Source organism: Ziziphus jujuba, chromosome 11 (assembly GCF_031755915.1).
Source record: "Ziziphus jujuba cultivar Dongzao chromosome 11, ASM3175591v1".
Classification (NCBI taxonomy): domain Eukaryota; kingdom Viridiplantae; phylum Streptophyta; class Magnoliopsida; order Rosales; family Rhamnaceae; genus Ziziphus; species Ziziphus jujuba.
In genome coordinates, this window is record NC_083389.1 from 7,911,371 (window position 1) to 7,929,802 (window position 18,432).

At 33.3% G+C, this 18,432-nt stretch overlaps 5 protein-coding genes across 5 annotated transcripts in view; 3 read left to right on the plus strand and 2 right to left on the minus strand.

Moving 5' to 3' along the window:
* The window catches only part of LOC107432056 (vacuolar protein-sorting-associated protein 37 homolog 1), a 97,856-nt gene extending 90,906 nt beyond the window's left edge, over positions 1-6,950 (plus strand). The window contains exons 2-8 of the mRNA XM_016043111.4: positions 3,736-3,825; positions 4,851-5,075; positions 5,611-5,698; positions 5,989-6,028; positions 6,132-6,178; positions 6,266-6,386; positions 6,586-6,950. Coding sequence (XP_015898597.3) covers positions 3,812-3,825; positions 4,851-5,075; positions 5,611-5,698; positions 5,989-6,028; positions 6,132-6,178; positions 6,266-6,386; positions 6,586-6,749 — 699 coding nt within the window. The 5' untranslated portion in view covers positions 3,736-3,811 and the 3' untranslated portion in view covers positions 6,750-6,950. The remainder of the gene's footprint in view (positions 1-3,735; positions 3,826-4,850; positions 5,076-5,610; positions 5,699-5,988; positions 6,029-6,131; positions 6,179-6,265; positions 6,387-6,585) is intronic.
* A 385-nt stretch (positions 6,951-7,335) lies between these two features.
* Positions 7,336-8,741, minus strand: LOC107432057 (uncharacterized). The gene is made up of 3 exons (XM_016043112.4): positions 8,386-8,741; positions 7,698-8,028; positions 7,336-7,520 (listed from the first exon to the last, which is right to left on the minus strand). Exons 1-3 carry the CDS (start codon positions 8,658-8,660, stop codon positions 7,434-7,436), a joined length of 693 nt encoding a protein of 230 aa, XP_015898598.3. The 5' UTR covers positions 8,661-8,741; the 3' UTR covers positions 7,336-7,433.
* A 390-nt stretch (positions 8,742-9,131) lies between these two features.
* LOC107432058 (uncharacterized) lies at positions 9,132-10,029 on the minus strand. The gene is made up of 2 exons (XM_016043113.4): positions 9,713-10,029; positions 9,132-9,594 (listed from the first exon to the last, which is right to left on the minus strand). Exons 1-2 carry the CDS (start codon positions 9,894-9,896, stop codon positions 9,209-9,211), a joined length of 570 nt encoding a protein of 189 aa, XP_015898599.3. The 5' UTR covers positions 9,897-10,029; the 3' UTR covers positions 9,132-9,208.
* A 148-nt stretch (positions 10,030-10,177) lies between these two features.
* On the plus strand, positions 10,178-13,352 carry LOC132800005 (uncharacterized). Its single transcript, XM_060812875.1, has 5 exons — positions 10,178-10,245; positions 10,572-10,727; positions 10,828-10,899; positions 11,306-11,373; positions 13,123-13,352. The coding sequence occupies exons 1-5, from the start codon at positions 10,178-10,180 to the stop codon at positions 13,350-13,352; spliced, it is 594 nt and encodes a 197-aa protein (XP_060668858.1).
* A 1,171-nt stretch (positions 13,353-14,523) lies between these two features.
* On the plus strand, positions 14,524-15,784 carry LOC132800006 (protein ALP1-like). The gene is made up of 3 exons (XM_060812876.1): positions 14,524-14,742; positions 15,029-15,254; positions 15,333-15,784. Exons 1-3 carry the CDS (start codon positions 14,524-14,526, stop codon positions 15,782-15,784), a joined length of 897 nt encoding a protein of 298 aa, XP_060668859.1.
* The last annotated feature ends 2,648 nt before the right edge of the window (positions 15,785-18,432 follow it).

Here is an 18,432-nt window from a genome sequence, read left to right on the forward strand (position 1 = left end):
ATAAGTCAAATTTTATGAGCATGATATATATCATTGTAATTTTTAGCTCCTACTCATTGATGGCTTGGCATTCAGTAAAGCACTTTACCTTTTTATCCAGTTTCATCCATCAATATCTTCAGAGATCCTGTATTAGTCCTTATAATTTATGTACCTAAAAATAGCCAAATTGGATTATAAGCTTAGAGGAAAATACTAGTTTAATTATTAATATTTCATGTGTAAACTGAAATTTATAACAAAAATAGAGCCAATTAAGCTAAATTAGGTGATTAAACTATAATTAATTAATGTTTCTAGCTAAGATAAAATGATACTATGATAGATGGATTTCGTGAGTCCTTCAACATATTTTTTTTTAAGAAAAAAAAATGGAAAAGAATAAACTTAAAACAATCCACATGGCTATCTATCCAAGAGTTCCCCACCTATCAAACATATTTGACAGCCCAGCATTAAAGCCAATATATATAAATATATATATATCTTAATCCAAACATTACAAACTCACCACATGGCCCTCTCAACATTTTGGATACATCTCACTAAGCAAAAGCTCTGAAACTTGGAAAAATCAAAAGGAAAAAGCAAAAGACAGAAACCCCAACACGACCTACTGAAAATACATAACAATCTTTCTTATTTACTAGTTCAAAAGTCTTTCTCTAAAGTACTAAGTACCAATTTTAATTTATGGTTGACCAAAAAAACTTAAAATGAAGTACCATTTGTGGCCCCTTAATCATGAGTTTGAAGGTACAAATTTAAACATGTGAATATTATATATACTTATGTGTTTTTACATAGCATTTGGAATTTTTTTTATGTACATTACACATAATACCATTATTATTATTATTATTAAATTTTTTTTTTGGGCCCAACAAACAAGTAGGGCTGGGCAAAACCTGATCCGGACCGACCAACTCGTCCGAACCGAACTATTTGGGTCGGTTTGGGTTGGTTTTTAACTGTTAAGCGGGTCGGTTCGATTACATATGGATTGAACCCGTGATTTTCGGTTCGGGTTACGGGTGGGTAGAAAATTTACCCAATCCAAACCGAACCGACCCATACATTTATTTATTTATTTTTATTAGTATTTTGATAATAATCCAAAGGTGAAGGTTTATTCATGAAATATTAAAAAAAATATGCATGTGAATAATTATATCCCCTCAAAGCTTTTGGTATATATTTTTTTAATAAATTTTCTATTTAAAAAAAAGAAAAAAAAATAAAAATAAAGGAGAGCATTAACAATGACAACAGGACAAGGATAAGAATCCGATGGGGAATGGTTCTCTTTATTGTCCTTCTTTTTTATTTATTTATATTTTGGTAAGAAGATTTCTTCATCCTTATTGTTTCCCTTTTTTAAAAAAACATAATGCATATTATTTATACTACATTATATTGTAATATATTTTTTCACATGATAATATCAGTACTAGCATAAAAGAATATTATATTATCCCTTTTATTTATTTGAACCTGCAACTTTGAAAATAAAATATTAAGCATACTTGGACCAACCTCACTTGTGAATTTACTAATTAATATGAAAATATTAAAAAAAAAATTAATATGAAAATATTTTAATAATTGTAAAACTAATGAAAATTAAACCTGAATAAAATAAATAAGTGAAACTCGTCAATATAAAAAAGAAGAAGAAACATTAAAAATAATATTTGGGCCGAAATCCATCGTGAGGTTCAAACTGGCCCAAACCAAAAATAAAAAAAATTGGACTGAAAGTGAAGCTCATTATAAGGGCCAAACCGGCCTAAACCAAAAATAAAAAAAGGCCGAAGCCCATTAGAAAGCCCAACCCGTGAATCCAATCCAAACCGAAAAATATTCATTCGGTTCGGTTCGATTTGGGTTGAATGTAACGGTCGGTTCGGTTCGGTTTTGTATCCAATCCAAATCGAACCGGTCAGTTCGATTTAAAAAAGTTTACAAAACCGAACCGAACCGAATCAAGCCCACCCCTACAAACAAGCACATAATTTCATATATCTAATCTAGTGATTAACACGTTTACATCAGTACGTGAGAGAGATCCAAAGGTGGCCATACGGCCTACATTTTATGGACCTCTCCAAAGTAACTTTAAACGGCTGCTTGAGAATTTTTTGTTTAATTTTTTTTCAATTATGATAGCCACTGTTAAATTCAAACCCATAAATTAATGTTACGTACTACATAAAAAAAATAAAAAATGGTTACTAAAATAGTTGTGTGTGTATATATATATATATATATATATATATGAAAGCAATTGTCAGATGAAACCTCCTTTTCACATATAAAAGTGATGCTGTATTGCATGGTGTATGGACGACTAAGAGTTTTAAGAATTCATAGGCTCATCATTGAAACAGACAATGAGAGCTTAGCTAAAGATTAAGAGTTTGTCACTCTTTTTGATTTAAATCGCATTTTAGTTTATTTGTTTCAATTGATCTTTAGGCTGATTTGATCTTCTCTTTATTGATGTCTAAAAGATAAAATATGCGGAGAATAAACTTCTATTGTATCAAATAAGGAAAAATAATAATTCACCAAAAAGAGAAAAAGAAAAAAAAAAAAATAATAATAATAAAAGCACTCTTATCAGGCATTAGGAATAACTGGGACTTCAAACAATATTATTAATCCGGTAAAAATAATTGATTATAAAACATGGAGATTTTGAGTTTATAGTTTGGAAGGAGCTTTCCGTATTGCGGAATTAAAACCATGAATGAAACCCTTTGATTGAACCGCAGGAACTATCAGATTGGCTTTTGCAACTTCATAATACTAAAATATTTCTAAATAAGATGGAATTTTCAAGTAAGGTTTGGCTTGGTTGCTAGGTCCTCAAACCCATACTTATATAAGTTTGTGAATTTGAGATACCATCGTTTCCCTTTCAATCAGATTATTTTATTTATTATTATTATTTTTTTTGTAATGAAATTTTTTTTGTTGGAATATATATATATATATATATAATGGAATTTCTATCTATCCAAAATAACAAATAAAAAATAAAATCAGTTAACAGTTGAATCCACTCCAGCCCAACAGAGTCTCTTTATAGTTGGGCCGAACCATAGAATCGGATCAGGGTATAGTGTGCTTCCCAAAATGAAAATTTAGCATATCTATATTCAAAACGAAACAGAGACACATTGCAAACATTAAAACGAAAAAAACAAATAAACAAACAACAAAACAAAACACACACACAATATATGATATTAATATACTTTCATAGTTTATAGTAAATGACTGGAAAATCAGAAGAAGAAAACGATCGAAATATAATTTTATTTTATTTATTTCGAATTCGGGATTTTATTTTATTTTTTGATAAACGAATTGAATTAAATTAATTTATATAAAAATCGTTATCAGTATCACTCGGCTGCTTCCTTTTTTTGTTTTTTTTTTTTTTTTTTTTGGGTAATGGTAAATCACTCGGCTGTTTCGTTGTATTTGCTAGGAAGGGCCATCCTGCAATATGTTCAATGCACACGTGTTTATCACCAATCAGGATATGACACGTAGCCCATAGACTAAAGTGATAACCGTTGTCATGGCATAAACGTAATATGTGTCAAAAAAACAAACTCCATTCCTAGAGAAAAACAGAGAAGGGAGGGATTGTTTCTTTGGCTTTGAGCACCTGCATTTCTCTATTGGCTTCCCCGGAAAGTTAATAAATTTCTTGGTTTCGAGGGTTTCGAGGGTTTCGATTCTACTATTTTAATTTGACGGAGTTAATTGGTCGGACTATTTAGACGCTCTCCAAGCCATGTTTAAATTCTGGTACTGCTTTCTTTTCTTGACTCTCGAGAATATTGCCTTCGATTGAGTTTGATATTCCTCATTATTTAGGTTTTTTTTTTTTTTTTCAATATTTTGATCGTTAATTTCTTTTGAATATCAGGATTTGTTGTTACTGTAATGTTGAAATTCGATTCCGAAGCTTTGATTTTAGGGTTTCTTTTATTGGCTATTTAATATTTAGATTGCTGCGTCTGATCTTGGGGAGACGTATTGGATTTCTATCTTAACATGTGAAGGTTACAAATAATTAGGGATCATGTGTGTGATTTTATATGAATTTGAGAGTTGATGCTTTTCGATGGTGTGCGATGTTCTTTGTAACTCTTAAGATTACCTAAATTAAATGACCGACATTAAATGGTTTTTGTTTCTTAAATAATATATTAAAATCGTAAATTTGGTTATTTTGGTGGTTCAGTCAAATCTGAGAGCAACCATTTGGCGTCTGTCTCTGGATACAAGCTAGGCGATGTACAATTTTGGACTATTGCTATGCCATAGGATTATGGATTTGTAACTTGTACATACTCTGGGAACGTGAGAAACTCAAAACTTCGCTATACTTGTAGTTATGGTTTAGATAATCAAGCTGGTTTTTCCTCCTCTAACCCCAGAACCACCCAACTTCTTTTATCTCACATGTGCGTTCCTGGACCTGTCATAGACTCACAGCTTCCGTTCTTTGAAATCTTGGTTGGACTGTATTTACGGGAATAATTTTTAGGTTATTGGAGTATGCATTCTCCCCTCTTGTGTAGTGCTAAATTGAATAAAGAAAAGGAGCTTTCCAAAGTTGTTAACTCGTTGTGGTTAATTTTAGTTTGTTTCTGTGTCTTAATACTTGAATGGAGGTCCAACCTGAGTGAAATGTATGCGTCAGAGAGTTGAACCTGGCAATTGTGTGGTTTGAATTATGTGTTAACCTTTTTGTATCTCTTTCGCCTTAACTTGATATGTTTTGCATTAAAGTTCTAAGCATTTTTGTTTGCCCATTTTGTCTGCAGGGGATCACAGGAGCAACAACCTGAGCCACATCAACAGGATAATTCTTCACAGTCTTGGTATCCTCCATCCGTCCTTAGCTCCCCGGGCTCTTCTCGTCCTTCAACACCAAGTAGCAACTCTTCTAGCAGCTTCAGTTTACAAAGGTCTACTGAAAGACCACAGTCTCCAGCTCATATTTCACCTGCTGAAGCAGCGGGTGTGATTGCTGTTTTGAAGGATAAGAGGTAAGGTTCCTCATGCTCATGACTAAATTTTATAGTTATTAATCATAGATACATCGTATAGTGATATCTTGACTTTATGGAACTAGGTTAATTGATCTTTAGACAAGCACTGTATTCACTGTTCTAATAGTATCGTCATCACTTGCTTATTCATTTGTATGCATAGTTAATGTCACCAATAGAGAAATAAAAAGGAAATTATTGTTAAAATATTGCATGTAGGTATTTGATGTTATGTTATCCACTTCTCTTTCTGTTATGAAGAGAAGATTAATTTCTTGCACGTTTGTTATGTCATTTAATTTTATTTTTTTAAAGCCCACTTGACAAATAATCTGTTTTGCTATTTGTGAATATATTAGTCATCTTTGTAAAAGTTATTAACTTCATATTTCATTTAATTATTGTTGTGTTTTACATTTTGATGTGTTATTTTGCAGTTGGGGTATACGTTATTGATTAATATGTATCATTTGGGGTACACGTTATTGATTAATATTTATCATTCTCTTGTTTTTCATTGGATATTTTTCAGTGTTGACGAGTTAAGGAAGCTTTTGTCTGACAAGGATGCATACCATCAATTTTTACTTTCAATCGATCAGGTTAAAATTCAAAATAATGTAAGTACAGAAGCTTTTTCTCTCAGTTGGGAATCTGTTTATAATACTTAAGTGCATAAAGTGCATGCACCAATCTCCTTTTAAAACGCTTGTTAGTGAATATTGGGTATTGTGCTAATATATTGGGTATTGTGCTAATACAATGACTTTTGCGCTTGATTTAGTATGGTCTATTAATAAGCATGATGGTTGATGCCTTCCCAATATATAGTAGTTTTGCTATTGTGATACTTGAGTCTATGTTCTGATTATTTTTCCTGGATATTTTTTTGCAACTTGACTATTATCAGCTCAGAGATGAACTTCGCAAAGAAACACTGCAGCTAGCAAGTGAGTTATTCTTTTCTTGGTATCTACTAGTTTTTGTTATATCGGTCATGCACATTTGAATTATGCATGGAGAAACAGATCCTGAATTTATTTAAACTCATAGGGGAGAACTTGGAAAAGGAACCATGCATTATGGAGCTCAGAAATCAGGTAAAGTTTCATATTTATTCTGCTTTAGGTAGTGTCGAATTTATTGTATTGATTGTGAAACCTTTTTTCCTGTTTGTATGGTCACAGTGCAGAATTATTAGAACAACAGAGTTGGCTGCTGCCGAGGAGAAGCTACATGAGCTTGAGAGACAAAAGGAAGAAACGTTGAGGTTCTGTTCCCCTGCTTCCCTTCTCCAAAGGCTTCAAGGTATATAGAATATGATAATTTATAGTTGGAAATCTGAATTGCGCGATTTCTTTGTGCTCAAGCTCAAGTTGCTTTCTGTTGTTTTGTACCTAGTGGCTGTGCTTAAACATGAAAGAATTAATGTAGAGAAGGCAAATTTGATAAAAGCTACTTTTTCTTTATTACTGTATCACCTTTATTTTCCGCTCTTTGTTTGCAGATGCAATGAACAAGACAGATGAGGAATCTGAAAATCTGCACAAGCAGCTTCTTGATAGGGAGATCGAGCTCGGTCCTTTTGTGCAGAAATACAAGAAGCTTCGCACCACTTACCACAAGCGAGCACTCATTCATCTTGCAGCTAAATCAAGTTCACTCAGTTGAATTGATATTACACAAAGATGTATACTTGGAACACACTGAAATCTTACTTGCAGTTTCAATGTATTGGCTGGATAAACATGATTGTCTGTGTATTATTTGGTTAAATATTTTCTCTTTGCTAGTATATCAGTTTTGACAGTACTTGTTCATATAAGTTCAACATTCATCGTGGTATAGTGTTATATAGTTTAAATTTCATCAGTTTTGCCATAATTACATTTACATTTATGATTCTTAACTAGAAAAAACTGATAAATGAAGTCTAATGCTTTTTAGACTTTATCTGAAACTGAAACTACCCTTTCATCATGATCCACAGCTTCTACTCGTTTCTTTGATTGGACAGTAATCTCATATTGGCTATTCTGATTCTGAATCGACAGAATCAAAGCAGTTCCATGTTTAAGGAATAATACCACTTTCATGATTTATCACCAAAATACATATAGCCATTGTTTATTAGAGTGACGATTCATACTTCGGTTTCCACCCCTGTAACATGTCAGATCCATTTTTCTCTTTAATCAACTGCAGCTATCAAACTACTATAATAACTTATTGCCCAAAAAAAAAAAAGAAAAAAAGAAAAAAAAAGAGGTAATAACCATACAATAAGTAGTTTGCCTTCTTCTAAAACTAACACACTTTTCCTACGTAGATCTTTAAAACAGAAAAGGAGTTGCATTACTCTTCCAAACGATCCAACTCTTTCTGCCAATTCAGTCCAAATATTTGGCGGCCAAACGGAACAATCAGATTGTATCGGAAAACCTGCAGTTCACATGTACACCCACCATGAGTTGTTCTCGTCTATACAACATTTCTAAAACATGGGCATTTTCATATCAAAAAGACGCCATAATTGCAACAGAGAAGCAACTTCTAGTTCTATTGATTTGGGGTACACCCCAAAAAAATAAATAAATAAATAAAAATTATGTTGCTGACCTTATTGTTAATGTCCCGTAGCTGGATTTTCAGAGCTTGGGAACTTTCAGCCCATTTGGAGTGATCTCCGTTGCATCTATTTGTCCACGCTTTCTTCAGTGCTAACCGCCATTGAGATACATTGCTCCTTATCTCTTTGTTGAGTTCAACCCACTCCGGTGCACAATTATTCCTTGAAAGGATTCTATACAAGGTATCTTCAGCCGGATCTGCATGAGGATTGGTATTGAGGTTAAGAGGCTTTCCTTTCCCTGGTAAATTCTCAAACTGCCCTTCTTCCATGGAATGCCATATTCTTTGCTCAACAATATTTACTATATCAGTTTCTGACCTGTTGAATTGATTAACCCCATGAATAAAAATTTCAGAATTTGATGCATCCGTAGGATAACAGGGAAGTAAAGCTCCCTTTTTCTTAAAAAAAATAAAAATAAATAAATAAATAAAATTGGGGACATTAGGATTTTCTGCAAGAAATATATAAGCATCTAACATCCAATGGTTACCGTAGAGACGGAAATTGGGGAAATCGGGTGCAACAGAATTTTTACAGATGTTTGATTTTCTTTCATTGATTATTTTGGAAGAAAATAGAGTTGTTCCTGGTCAGAGTCGAATATAATTGAAACGGTCGGAAAAAACACCCGACCGGCAAAAACACACAAGAGGGAGCATTGGAATGTAATACCTGACGGCGTTGCGTTGGCCACGTAGCTCGGGAGGGAGTTTTCGGTCATTGACGGCGTCTATCACCGCTGATAGCCGGTCCACCAGCTTCTTTTCCGCCTTGGGCGATTTACTTGACGACGACGATTCGGATGATGATGATGATGAAGAAGAAGCCCGCCTGAGATTAAAAGAGCCGCCGTGGCCCACCGCTGTAACCATAAAAGAGGAATCCTCCGCCGTTAACCTCCTTATCATAGATAAGGATGCTATTGTTCTGGGAAGGCGGGTGGCCATGACTCAGGCTCAGGACTCAGTCGAACTCCCAACTCTCCAAGGATCTGGGTCTTTCTTTGGTCCTTCACAATGAAGCAAATGCGACTGGTTTATTTAATTAAAAAAAAAAAAGAAAAAAAGAAAAAAAGGCGACTGGTTTACTGGGTGGCAAGGGTGGAGGCCAGGCTTTGTCCACGTGGCTCTAACGAAAACCCGGGGATTAAATTACAGTGACATGTATTTAGACTACAAATATGGGTTCAAAATTTTGGTTGGTTGGAAACTTGGAGCGTAGGTGGCTAAAATATAACTACAAAATATTGTTTTGGCCCGTCAAAATAATCATAATTTAACACGAAACCAAGCCAAGAGTAGTAAAAGTACTCAAAATATAGATGAATATAACAATACAATATAAGATGATTGCATTACAGGAATTCCAATAGGACGGTCGTGGAAATTCATCTTGAACAATTGAAGTACGAAATTAAATTACATTTAGGGAAAGTGAACGCTTCATCATTAAAAAAAAAAAAAAAAAAAAAATTACAAATGGATGAATGATCAGATCAGTAGTTATTGTTGTTGTTTCCAACGTATTGGTTGGAGTTGGATGGTGTGGTGGTAGAAGAAGAAGTAGTATCAGGCTGATCACACATAGGCGTGGTAAAATAGAAAGGGTTGAGCGAATATTTGATAAAGTTGTCGTTAAACGCCGTTGCCAATTGACGAAAGAGCTTAACCCCGGAGACTCCATTCCCAAAATTAGTGAAAACGTTGCAAGTTGGGTCTGGGGACGAGACCAACCTCACAGAGCATAGCTCCGTTTTAATTTGCTTCCCATTGACGAGCTTGTCTATAATCAACTGGAATTCACCCAATTCGTCCGTCGTATCACTTGCATAATGTACAATTCTTCTCCTTTCGTCCATGCATATGGCCGACACCTTGCAACCTGCAAATTAGTCCACTATTTAATACTATTATTGCATTTGTATTGTATTATATAATGCAATAATGACCACTTATATATAGATATACTACATTTTAGAATTAAATGTAAATGTACTTGCCTTTAATAGGCTTGCCACCGTAAGCCCACTTATTCCATTCCTGAGTACAGTCCTGGCACAGTACTCTCCCACCTACATGGATCTTTTCAGCTTCATTCAAGCCTAATGCTACATCCGTGCAACCCATCAAAATTGATGCTGCTAGTGCTAGTATCATCACCATCCCCATTACTGATCCTCCCATTTTCTTCTTTCCTGTCCACTTCCGTCTCTGCTTTCCAAGAGAGGTACGGAATCACATATATATATAGAGATGGATCGATCTCTTCTCTTATCTCTGCTTGGGAGTTGAGAAGAGGGTAGGGGTGGAAGGCCACCACTTGCAGACGTGCTTCCCATTTACCAAATTTATAATTATACCTTTCTATATGTTACTAAAGTCCACCATAAGATATTTTTGTAACTTTTTTTTTTAATTATTATTATTAATAAATATCAGAACCAAATAGTATTGCCCAATAACGTATGGGTTTGGGTCGTTCACACAAGAACATTGGCCTATTCGAAATCTTTCTACTGGAATACTTTGGGCCGTCTCATAGCCAATGAGGCTCACAAAAAGTTCAAGAAATTGAATTACCCAAATTATCCAAAGCCTAAATTTAAATATTGAAAAAAAAAAATGCAAAACATTTATTATAAAAGAGAAGTTATTGTTTACTTATACAATGATCTTAAATTCAAATATTAAAAAAAAACCAAAAAAAAAAAAATTGCAAAACCTTTATTTTAAGAGAGTTGCCACTATATAAGAAAGTCGTCAGTGCACTGGGGGTGTGTTTGGTTTGTTGGATTGGCCAGGATTGGATGGACACAGTCCCAGTCTGCTGTTTGGTTGATCATTTTGAGCTTGGGACAGATTTAACCGAAACAGTAAATTAATCCCAAATGATCAGGACACAGCTGACCCGTCTCTCCCCCTAGGTCATTTTTGTCCCAAACTCAAAAAAGCCATTGTTCTCTCGCTTATCGTTGCCCCGCGTGGAAGATCAAAGGAAAAATCACAGCTCGGTTGGTGAGTATCTCTATCTACATCTCTATATCTGTTTTCTTCTCTGCATCTCTATCTGTTTTCTTCTCTACTTCTTCTGGTATTGTGACATTTCTTCGTATAGGCCATCTACTATAGTCGATCTGGAGAAAGGGCTTCCATTTGCAAGCAAAACCCCAAACTGCAAAGAACCCAAGTAAGTGTCATCTGTCTCTCCTCTCTGTGTTGTTGTCGTGGGATCTCGCCGATATATCTTTAAAAAAAAAAAAATTGCTTAAAAATGTTACCCAAAAAATCGTTAGTTTTTTCTCTGCCTGTGGGAAATTTTTTTTTCCCTCAATTTGTGTTTTCTTTCGGGTTGGGAAAGGGCTTCCATTTCCTCTCTGTTTTATGTTGTCATGGGTGTGGATTTGAAACCCACTTTTGATCTCTCACCGACATATCTCCATATACAGATGTTTTCTAACCATTTCCATTTTTGTTCTAAAAAAAACTTGCATTTTTTGGTTCATGTTTTAAAACCCAAAAATCTAGTTTTTCCTTTCTTTTTTCTGGTGATGCGATAGACTAATTGCCTCTCTTGTTCCCAAACTCGTGTATAGGCCATCTTATAGTCGATCTGGAAAGGGCTTCCATTTGCAAGCAAAACCCCAAACTGCAAAGAACCCAGGTAAGTGTCATCTGTCTCTCCTCTCTGTTTTGTTGTCGTGGGATCTGTCTCTCCTCTCCTCTCTGTTTTGTTGTCGTGCAAAGAACCCCAAATTGTTAGTTTTTTCTCTGCATTTGTGAAATTTTTTTTCCCTCAATACAAATTATTGCACCCAAGATAGTCTGCAAATTTTACACACTGCCTGATGGGTTCCAAAACAAAAACCTTCACCTAAACACTTTCACTCTATATTTTCACAAGAGAAACGCCACACTGACAACTTTTATGACCATATTGAATGGACTAAGCCCAAACAAAAAAAAAAAAAAAAAGGAGGAAAAAAGAAGTAAAGATTGCAATAAAAAATTTAGCGTTTAATTCTGCTTGATTGTATCATTTAATTAAAATCAGTGCAAAGAATGTCATATAACAGTACACATTCAAGTGAGTTTATGTGCTGCAAAACAAACTCCAACACACAATTAATGACCAAAATAAAAATCAGTTGAACAAAAAAACAAAATACTAAATTTTTATGATCAAAAGGAGGGATTCAACAAGAGAACTCTAGATTGCAAATTTGCATAAGGTCTTAGCTTCACATTTCTTCATAGTTCAAATATATAAATACACCAAAATTCATTGTATAATATCTAAAACTTGACCAAAATAAGAGTCATGTAAACACACACATAATTGCAGCATTCACATAAGTAAATATTAAAAACTAGAGTAAATGCAGAATCTTTTAAATTGAAAAATTGCTGCAATTAAAATTTATAATATGAATAGAGAAGGAATCAGGCAGCAGCGTGTTGCATAGTCATTCGGACCAACCAATCCTAGATGCTCGGCACAGAAAATCTAACTGCACCAGGAAAACATCTAGGCAAATCGACCTATCAGAAGTACCTGCCTTACTCATCACCTTCAGCATCTCTATTATTGTCTTACTGGCTATAGTATATAAATGATGGACATTATAAAGTTCAAGCGCCGCAGAGATAGAAGAATTAGGACAAGAAATTTATAACTAGACAATCCTAGACTTCTAGTAAACTTCAATTCTCATATGAATTAGCATCTTCAAGTCATAAACTGGAAATGACTGACATATAGGAATGATAAGAATGCATTTTTGTGTCCACAGCATGATAATAGCAGCAAGTGTTGCAAGGTTATTATAGTTCATTTCTGGATTGTAGTCAAGAATATATCAAAAACTACACGTAGACGCCTTCATGACAGCTTAACATAAGCTAATAAGGTTCTGCCTAATCACTATTTCAGCTATTTATCAGTACGTGAGAGACGATTACCCATGAAAACATAGATAGACACAAACTGCTAAGCATTTCTTCAGAAAATTGATTAGATGTCAAACAAAAAGTTATCCCAAAATTATGTCAAACAATATTCAGCCATCCATTACAGCAAATTCTCAAGAACACTGGTGTTTTCACAAACTAATAAACCAACAGTCATAATGTTAAAAACTTAAATCAGGCCATGATAAACTACTTACCAAACCCTTCTTTATTCTTTTTAATCAAACTCATCATATATTTGTCTGTGGGTAAATTTTCATCACTAAAATAATATTCCACCTGGGAAATGTCCCAAATAAAATCAGTAATTCTAGTATGATATCATCAGAAATTCAATTAAAACAAGTAGAAATTTCAATGGAATAAAAACTAAAAGCATTACCTTTCCTTTTGTGTAGTTTATATCTTATCTTTTATTCATAATGTCTTTCTTATTGTGCAGTTCAGAGATTATCTTCTGATTCGAATCGGTCGGACAAAGAGGCAGTGCAATTTGTAATTGAGAAACTTCGATCCCTAACAGCCAAAAAAGCTTGGTTAGATGAACAGTGCTTCTTAATAGTGGTGTTGATAAAATGTGTTAGATATTGTTTGTTGGTTTCCCTGCTAAGTATTTTATCTTTGTATTTCATTGAAGAAAATCTTAAAATCCATCTTGAAGCATTTTATTGATGATGTGTGGTAACAATTGAAATTTGGGAATGATGTCTGGAAAATCTATCATGTTTGCTCATTTGGTGTTTTCCATTGGCATGCCAATAACCATCTGTTCAAAAACCAAAAAGAAAATCAACTTTATATTATATTTGGAAAAAGTTAATATATGTGAACAAGCTTTCAAACTTTAGGTTGAGATTTATTCAGCTAATTTTGTTTTTCTAACAATAGAGGCTTTTAAAATACATTATTGAATATAAGTTTTTGCTTAAGATTGCAAAATTAACAGATTTAATCTTTAAGGATTATTTGTGAATGTCATTACAAATAGTGCAACCTTACTAATCAAGTAAATTTACATGGCCTCCAAACTAAATAAAAAATAGATAATTCGTTGTTTTTATAAATTTTTTTTTTTTTTTTACCTTGTGAGATGGAAACATTTAAGACACAAGTTTAAGGGCAATCAGCTTATTTTCTATTAGATGATTTGGGTTTTAAAAATTTATAAGCATTTTGGTCTTTCGACCATAAATATTGGATCAATTTTGGAGCATTATTACATGTGATATCTTAGTTATAAAATATGTGTGTTAACCCTACATTTGTTTTAGTGTTTTAGACATAAAATATATTAAGTTACAATTTCTTAAACACGGTATGTGCTTTGGTTGATGACAAATGGAATGAGAAATGCTTTGTAAGTTGAAAAATGCTTGACACGAACATGATTTATTGGGAATATGATTCCTCATACTTGAAAAATGGTAAATGAAAATCTTGAAAAATGGTATTAGGAATATGATTGCTCATACTTGAAAAATGGTAAATGAAAATCCTGGTTTGCTATATAGTTGATATATGACAAGTGGAATTAAATTTTGATTAGTCATACTCATCTTATGGCAAACGGAAGGAATTGATTTGCGTTGGTTCATACAAATAGATGTATCTTGGAATTGATTTGCGTTGTTTAGTCCAAAGTAGTTTATGTATATCAAATTTAATATGCTATTTATTTATTTATTTATTTTTCTTGAAGCATTTTTTTGTTTTTTATTTTATTTTTTTTTATTTTTTTGTAGTACATATGGATCGAAGAAAAGTCGCTGCATTCCTTTTACTTCCAAATAATTCACAATTAGAGTTTTTTTGTACGACTTTTATGTTACTTTTGCTTATGTATATGTACTGGGCATATATAAGGCGAAATGTTAGAGGTTATAGAAATCAATCACCTAGGAATGCAGAATTGCGTATGTCTTTTCTAAATAGTCTGCTAGACAATGATGTTAATTGTATTAGTCAGCTTAGGATGGATAGGAGAACATTTGATACTTTATGTCAGTTATTAGACGATGATGGATATGTTAAAAGTGATGGCATTGTTACATTGCAAGAGCAAGTGTGTATATTTCTGCACATAATTGCTCACCATACCAAGAACCGTACAATTATCACTAGATTTTTTAGATTGGGAGAGACAATAAGTCGATATTTCAATTCTGTGTTGCATGGAGTACTGCGCTTACATAAGATTCTGTTGAGCCCTCCAAAACCTATATCAGATAATTGTTTGGATGATAGATGAAAAGTATTTAAGGTACGTTTGTGGAATAGCTTCGTTATTAATATTATAGTTCAATTAGTTGGAACATTATCTGATGTTAGTAACTTTGTTAATGGCGTAGAATTGTTTGGGAGCTTTAGATGGAACTTACATTAAGGTGAATGTACCAGAAATCGATAAGCCAAGATATCGTACAAGAAAGGGTGAGATAGCCACAAATGTTTTAGGTGTATGTAATCCAAATATGGAATTTATATTTGTATTACTTGGTTGGGAAGGTTCGACTTCAGATTCAAGAGTACTCCGTGATGCATTAAGTAGGCCAAATGGGTTAAGAGTACCAACCGGTAAGGCTAATTCTCAAAATTTAAATTGTAGTAACCAACATTGCATACACTAATAGGAGATATGTTTTTGTTTTTTAGGTTGTTATTACTTAGTGGATGCTGGTTATACTAATGGTGAAGGATTTCTTGCACCATATAGAGGAACAAGATATCACCTTTCTGAGTGGAGAGATGGTTGTGCACCCATAAATCACGAAGAGTATTTCAACATGAAGCATGTATCTGCTAGGAATGTCATAGAAAGATGCTTTGGGGTTCTTAAAAAGCGGTGGGCAATTTTAAGAAGTCCATCTTTCTATCCTATTGCAACACAAATCAAGATCATTACCGCATGTTGCCTTATACATAATCTTATTAGAAGAGAAATGATAATTGATCCTGGGGAATTTGAGTTTGATAGGAGTGAAGATGTTGCCGTTAGTACCGACGATGACATTATAGGATCGATTTCTTCCCCGGACCAATGGACTAACTGGAGAGATGATTTAGCTAAGCAAATGTTTGCTGAGAGGAGATGTCATGGACATTAGTGGTCGAGTGTTTTAATGCCCTTGTAATTGTTTTATTTTATAATGTTTGTTAAACATCTTGGATCATTTGTATGAAAACCAATTTATATTATATGCCATTGTTGTCATATGTGAATGATTTTTCCTTATTTTCTTGCTGTTATTTGCTTGCTGTTATTGTATTGTTGAAATCATAAAAATTTGTATTTTAATAGAAATGGAAGTTGGAGGTAGCAGTCATGATATTCGAGGGATTGAATCTAGACGTACATGGAGTAAAGGGGAGGAAGATGCTTTGCTGCTTATTTTAGAAGAGGTTGTAGCTAGTGGGCAGCGGTGTGACACCGGATCATTCAAGCCTGGCACAATTACTATGATTGAGAGGCGATTGGCTGAGATATGTCCTAATTCGAGCTTGCGAGCAAATTCACACATTGAGTCAAAGCTGAAAAAGTGGAAGAAACAATACGGTATAATATATGATATGCTAAACAAAAGTGGCTTCGGATGGAATGACTCTCTTAAATGTGTGGACGTTGATAGTGACGAAGTTTGGAAAGCATATGTGCAGGTTTTGAAACTTTGAACATCAGTTTTCATTGAATTTTTTCACTTGATATATGAAGTTATGTTTTTCTATTGTTTACAATTAAAAGTTTGTTTTTTTATTTTAGAGTAACCCAAGTGCAAAGGCATGGAGAGTAAACCGTTTCCGCTATATGAGAGGCTTGCTAGTATTTTTGGAAAGGATCGGGCAACAGGACATGGAGCACAAACTCCAATTGATATGGTCAATGATTTGAATTTGGAGAGTGGAAATGAACAATTTAATGATGTATGTTCTCCAATGTCTGTGAATGAAATCCATAGTGAACCGTCTACCCGACCCAAATCAAGAGGTAAGAAAAAATCTGGATTGAAGGATGATGACATTGTGAGCGGGTTTGGCAATGTAGCAGAGAAATTGTTTGATAAATTGGCTGCAAAGTTAGATAAATCGGAAGCCAATTATCCACAATACTTAGCTATGGAGCTAGACAGGTTAGGCTTCTCTGTTGATGACAATCTCGAAATCTCTAAGGCAATGAGATTGGATCCATCGAACGTTGAGGTTTTTAAGATTATTAGAACGGATACGGGCAAGATTGAATTTGCTAGAAAATTTTTAAATTACTAGGTGTTGCTGTGTATCATATATTTAAGACTATGTATGAGGGGATAATAACTATGAACACTTGGATGTGAACTTTATGGACATATGTTGTATGGTCGTTTATGGACATGTGGTATGGTAATGGATGTTAGTATTTAATTATGTATGTAAAGACACTTATATGAAGCATATGTTATGTTTTAGTGTATTAATATGCACCTGATTGATTTAGTTAATTGTTATTTTGTCTAATTTTATTATTATCTTATCATATTATGTTATAATTTATTATAATATGCAGGAACATTAAATGGCAAGAAGAAGAGTTTATGTTGTGTTTGAAGGTAGACAACCAGGAATATATAATTCTTGGCCTGAATGTCATCAACAGGTGCAAGGATTTAAGGATAATTTATATCAAACCTATAATACAACTGAAGAAGCTGAAATAGTATATGCTGAGTATGTAGAACGAATGATGAGGAATCTAAATGAGGCAAATCCAATACAACATATCACCGCACATACACGTGCCAACTTGAATAATGAGTGGCGTAATGGTTTTATAATCGGCTGTTTGTTTGGATTACTATCAATGGGTATATTTACTTATTTGGCATATAAGTAGATTATTGGTGTAAAATCAAATATATACATTTGTATGGAGACAAGTATGTGAAATCGTACTTATCAACAAGTTTTTAATTAAATATGATATTAACTTTATTTATTTGTACATATGATTTAACATATTATAATATCATTTTAATTTGTTTTGAAAACCATATATTAACATAAGTTGTGGGTGTAAAAAAAATTACAATTTAATTACAATGTAAAAACAAAATTACAATTACAAAATTTCATTACTTAACTTTATTTCTCATTAATTTTTATTTATAAAATATTATGTTATAATTTAATTTTCATTTAAATTTAAAATTACAAATTAATATAGTTTGTGGATGTAATAAAAATGGTAAATGAAATATGTAAATAAACTTTATATCAATTTCCAATATTAATTAAGTACATTATATTTTATTGTAATTATAAATAGAATTTTATAATTTTTCTTTTAAAAAAATTAAAAAATTTTAAAATAGTCCAATCCAGTCTAATCCTGCAGCAAATATGGAACAGCTAGTCCATCATTCAGTCCGAAACTATACCAAACATAGGACTGCACTATTTTATCCTGTCCGATCTGAACCTGTCCTGTCCAATTCTATCCGATCCTGTCCGATCCGAACCTGTCCTGCGTACCAAACGCACCCCTGCACAAAGGCCCTCACTCACATAGGGTGTAGGATACATACGGTGTACCACATCCTATGTGAGTGATGGTGTGCATGTGCTTATGATTGGTCATGCTCTTGTTTATCTGGTTTACTTGACTGTTTTAAAATTTCGCTATATTCATTTTAAATTACTAATATATTTTTTAAATTTTAATATTTAAAATTTTAATTTAAATATTAATTAGGCAAAATAGATTAATTTCATGACAATGGTA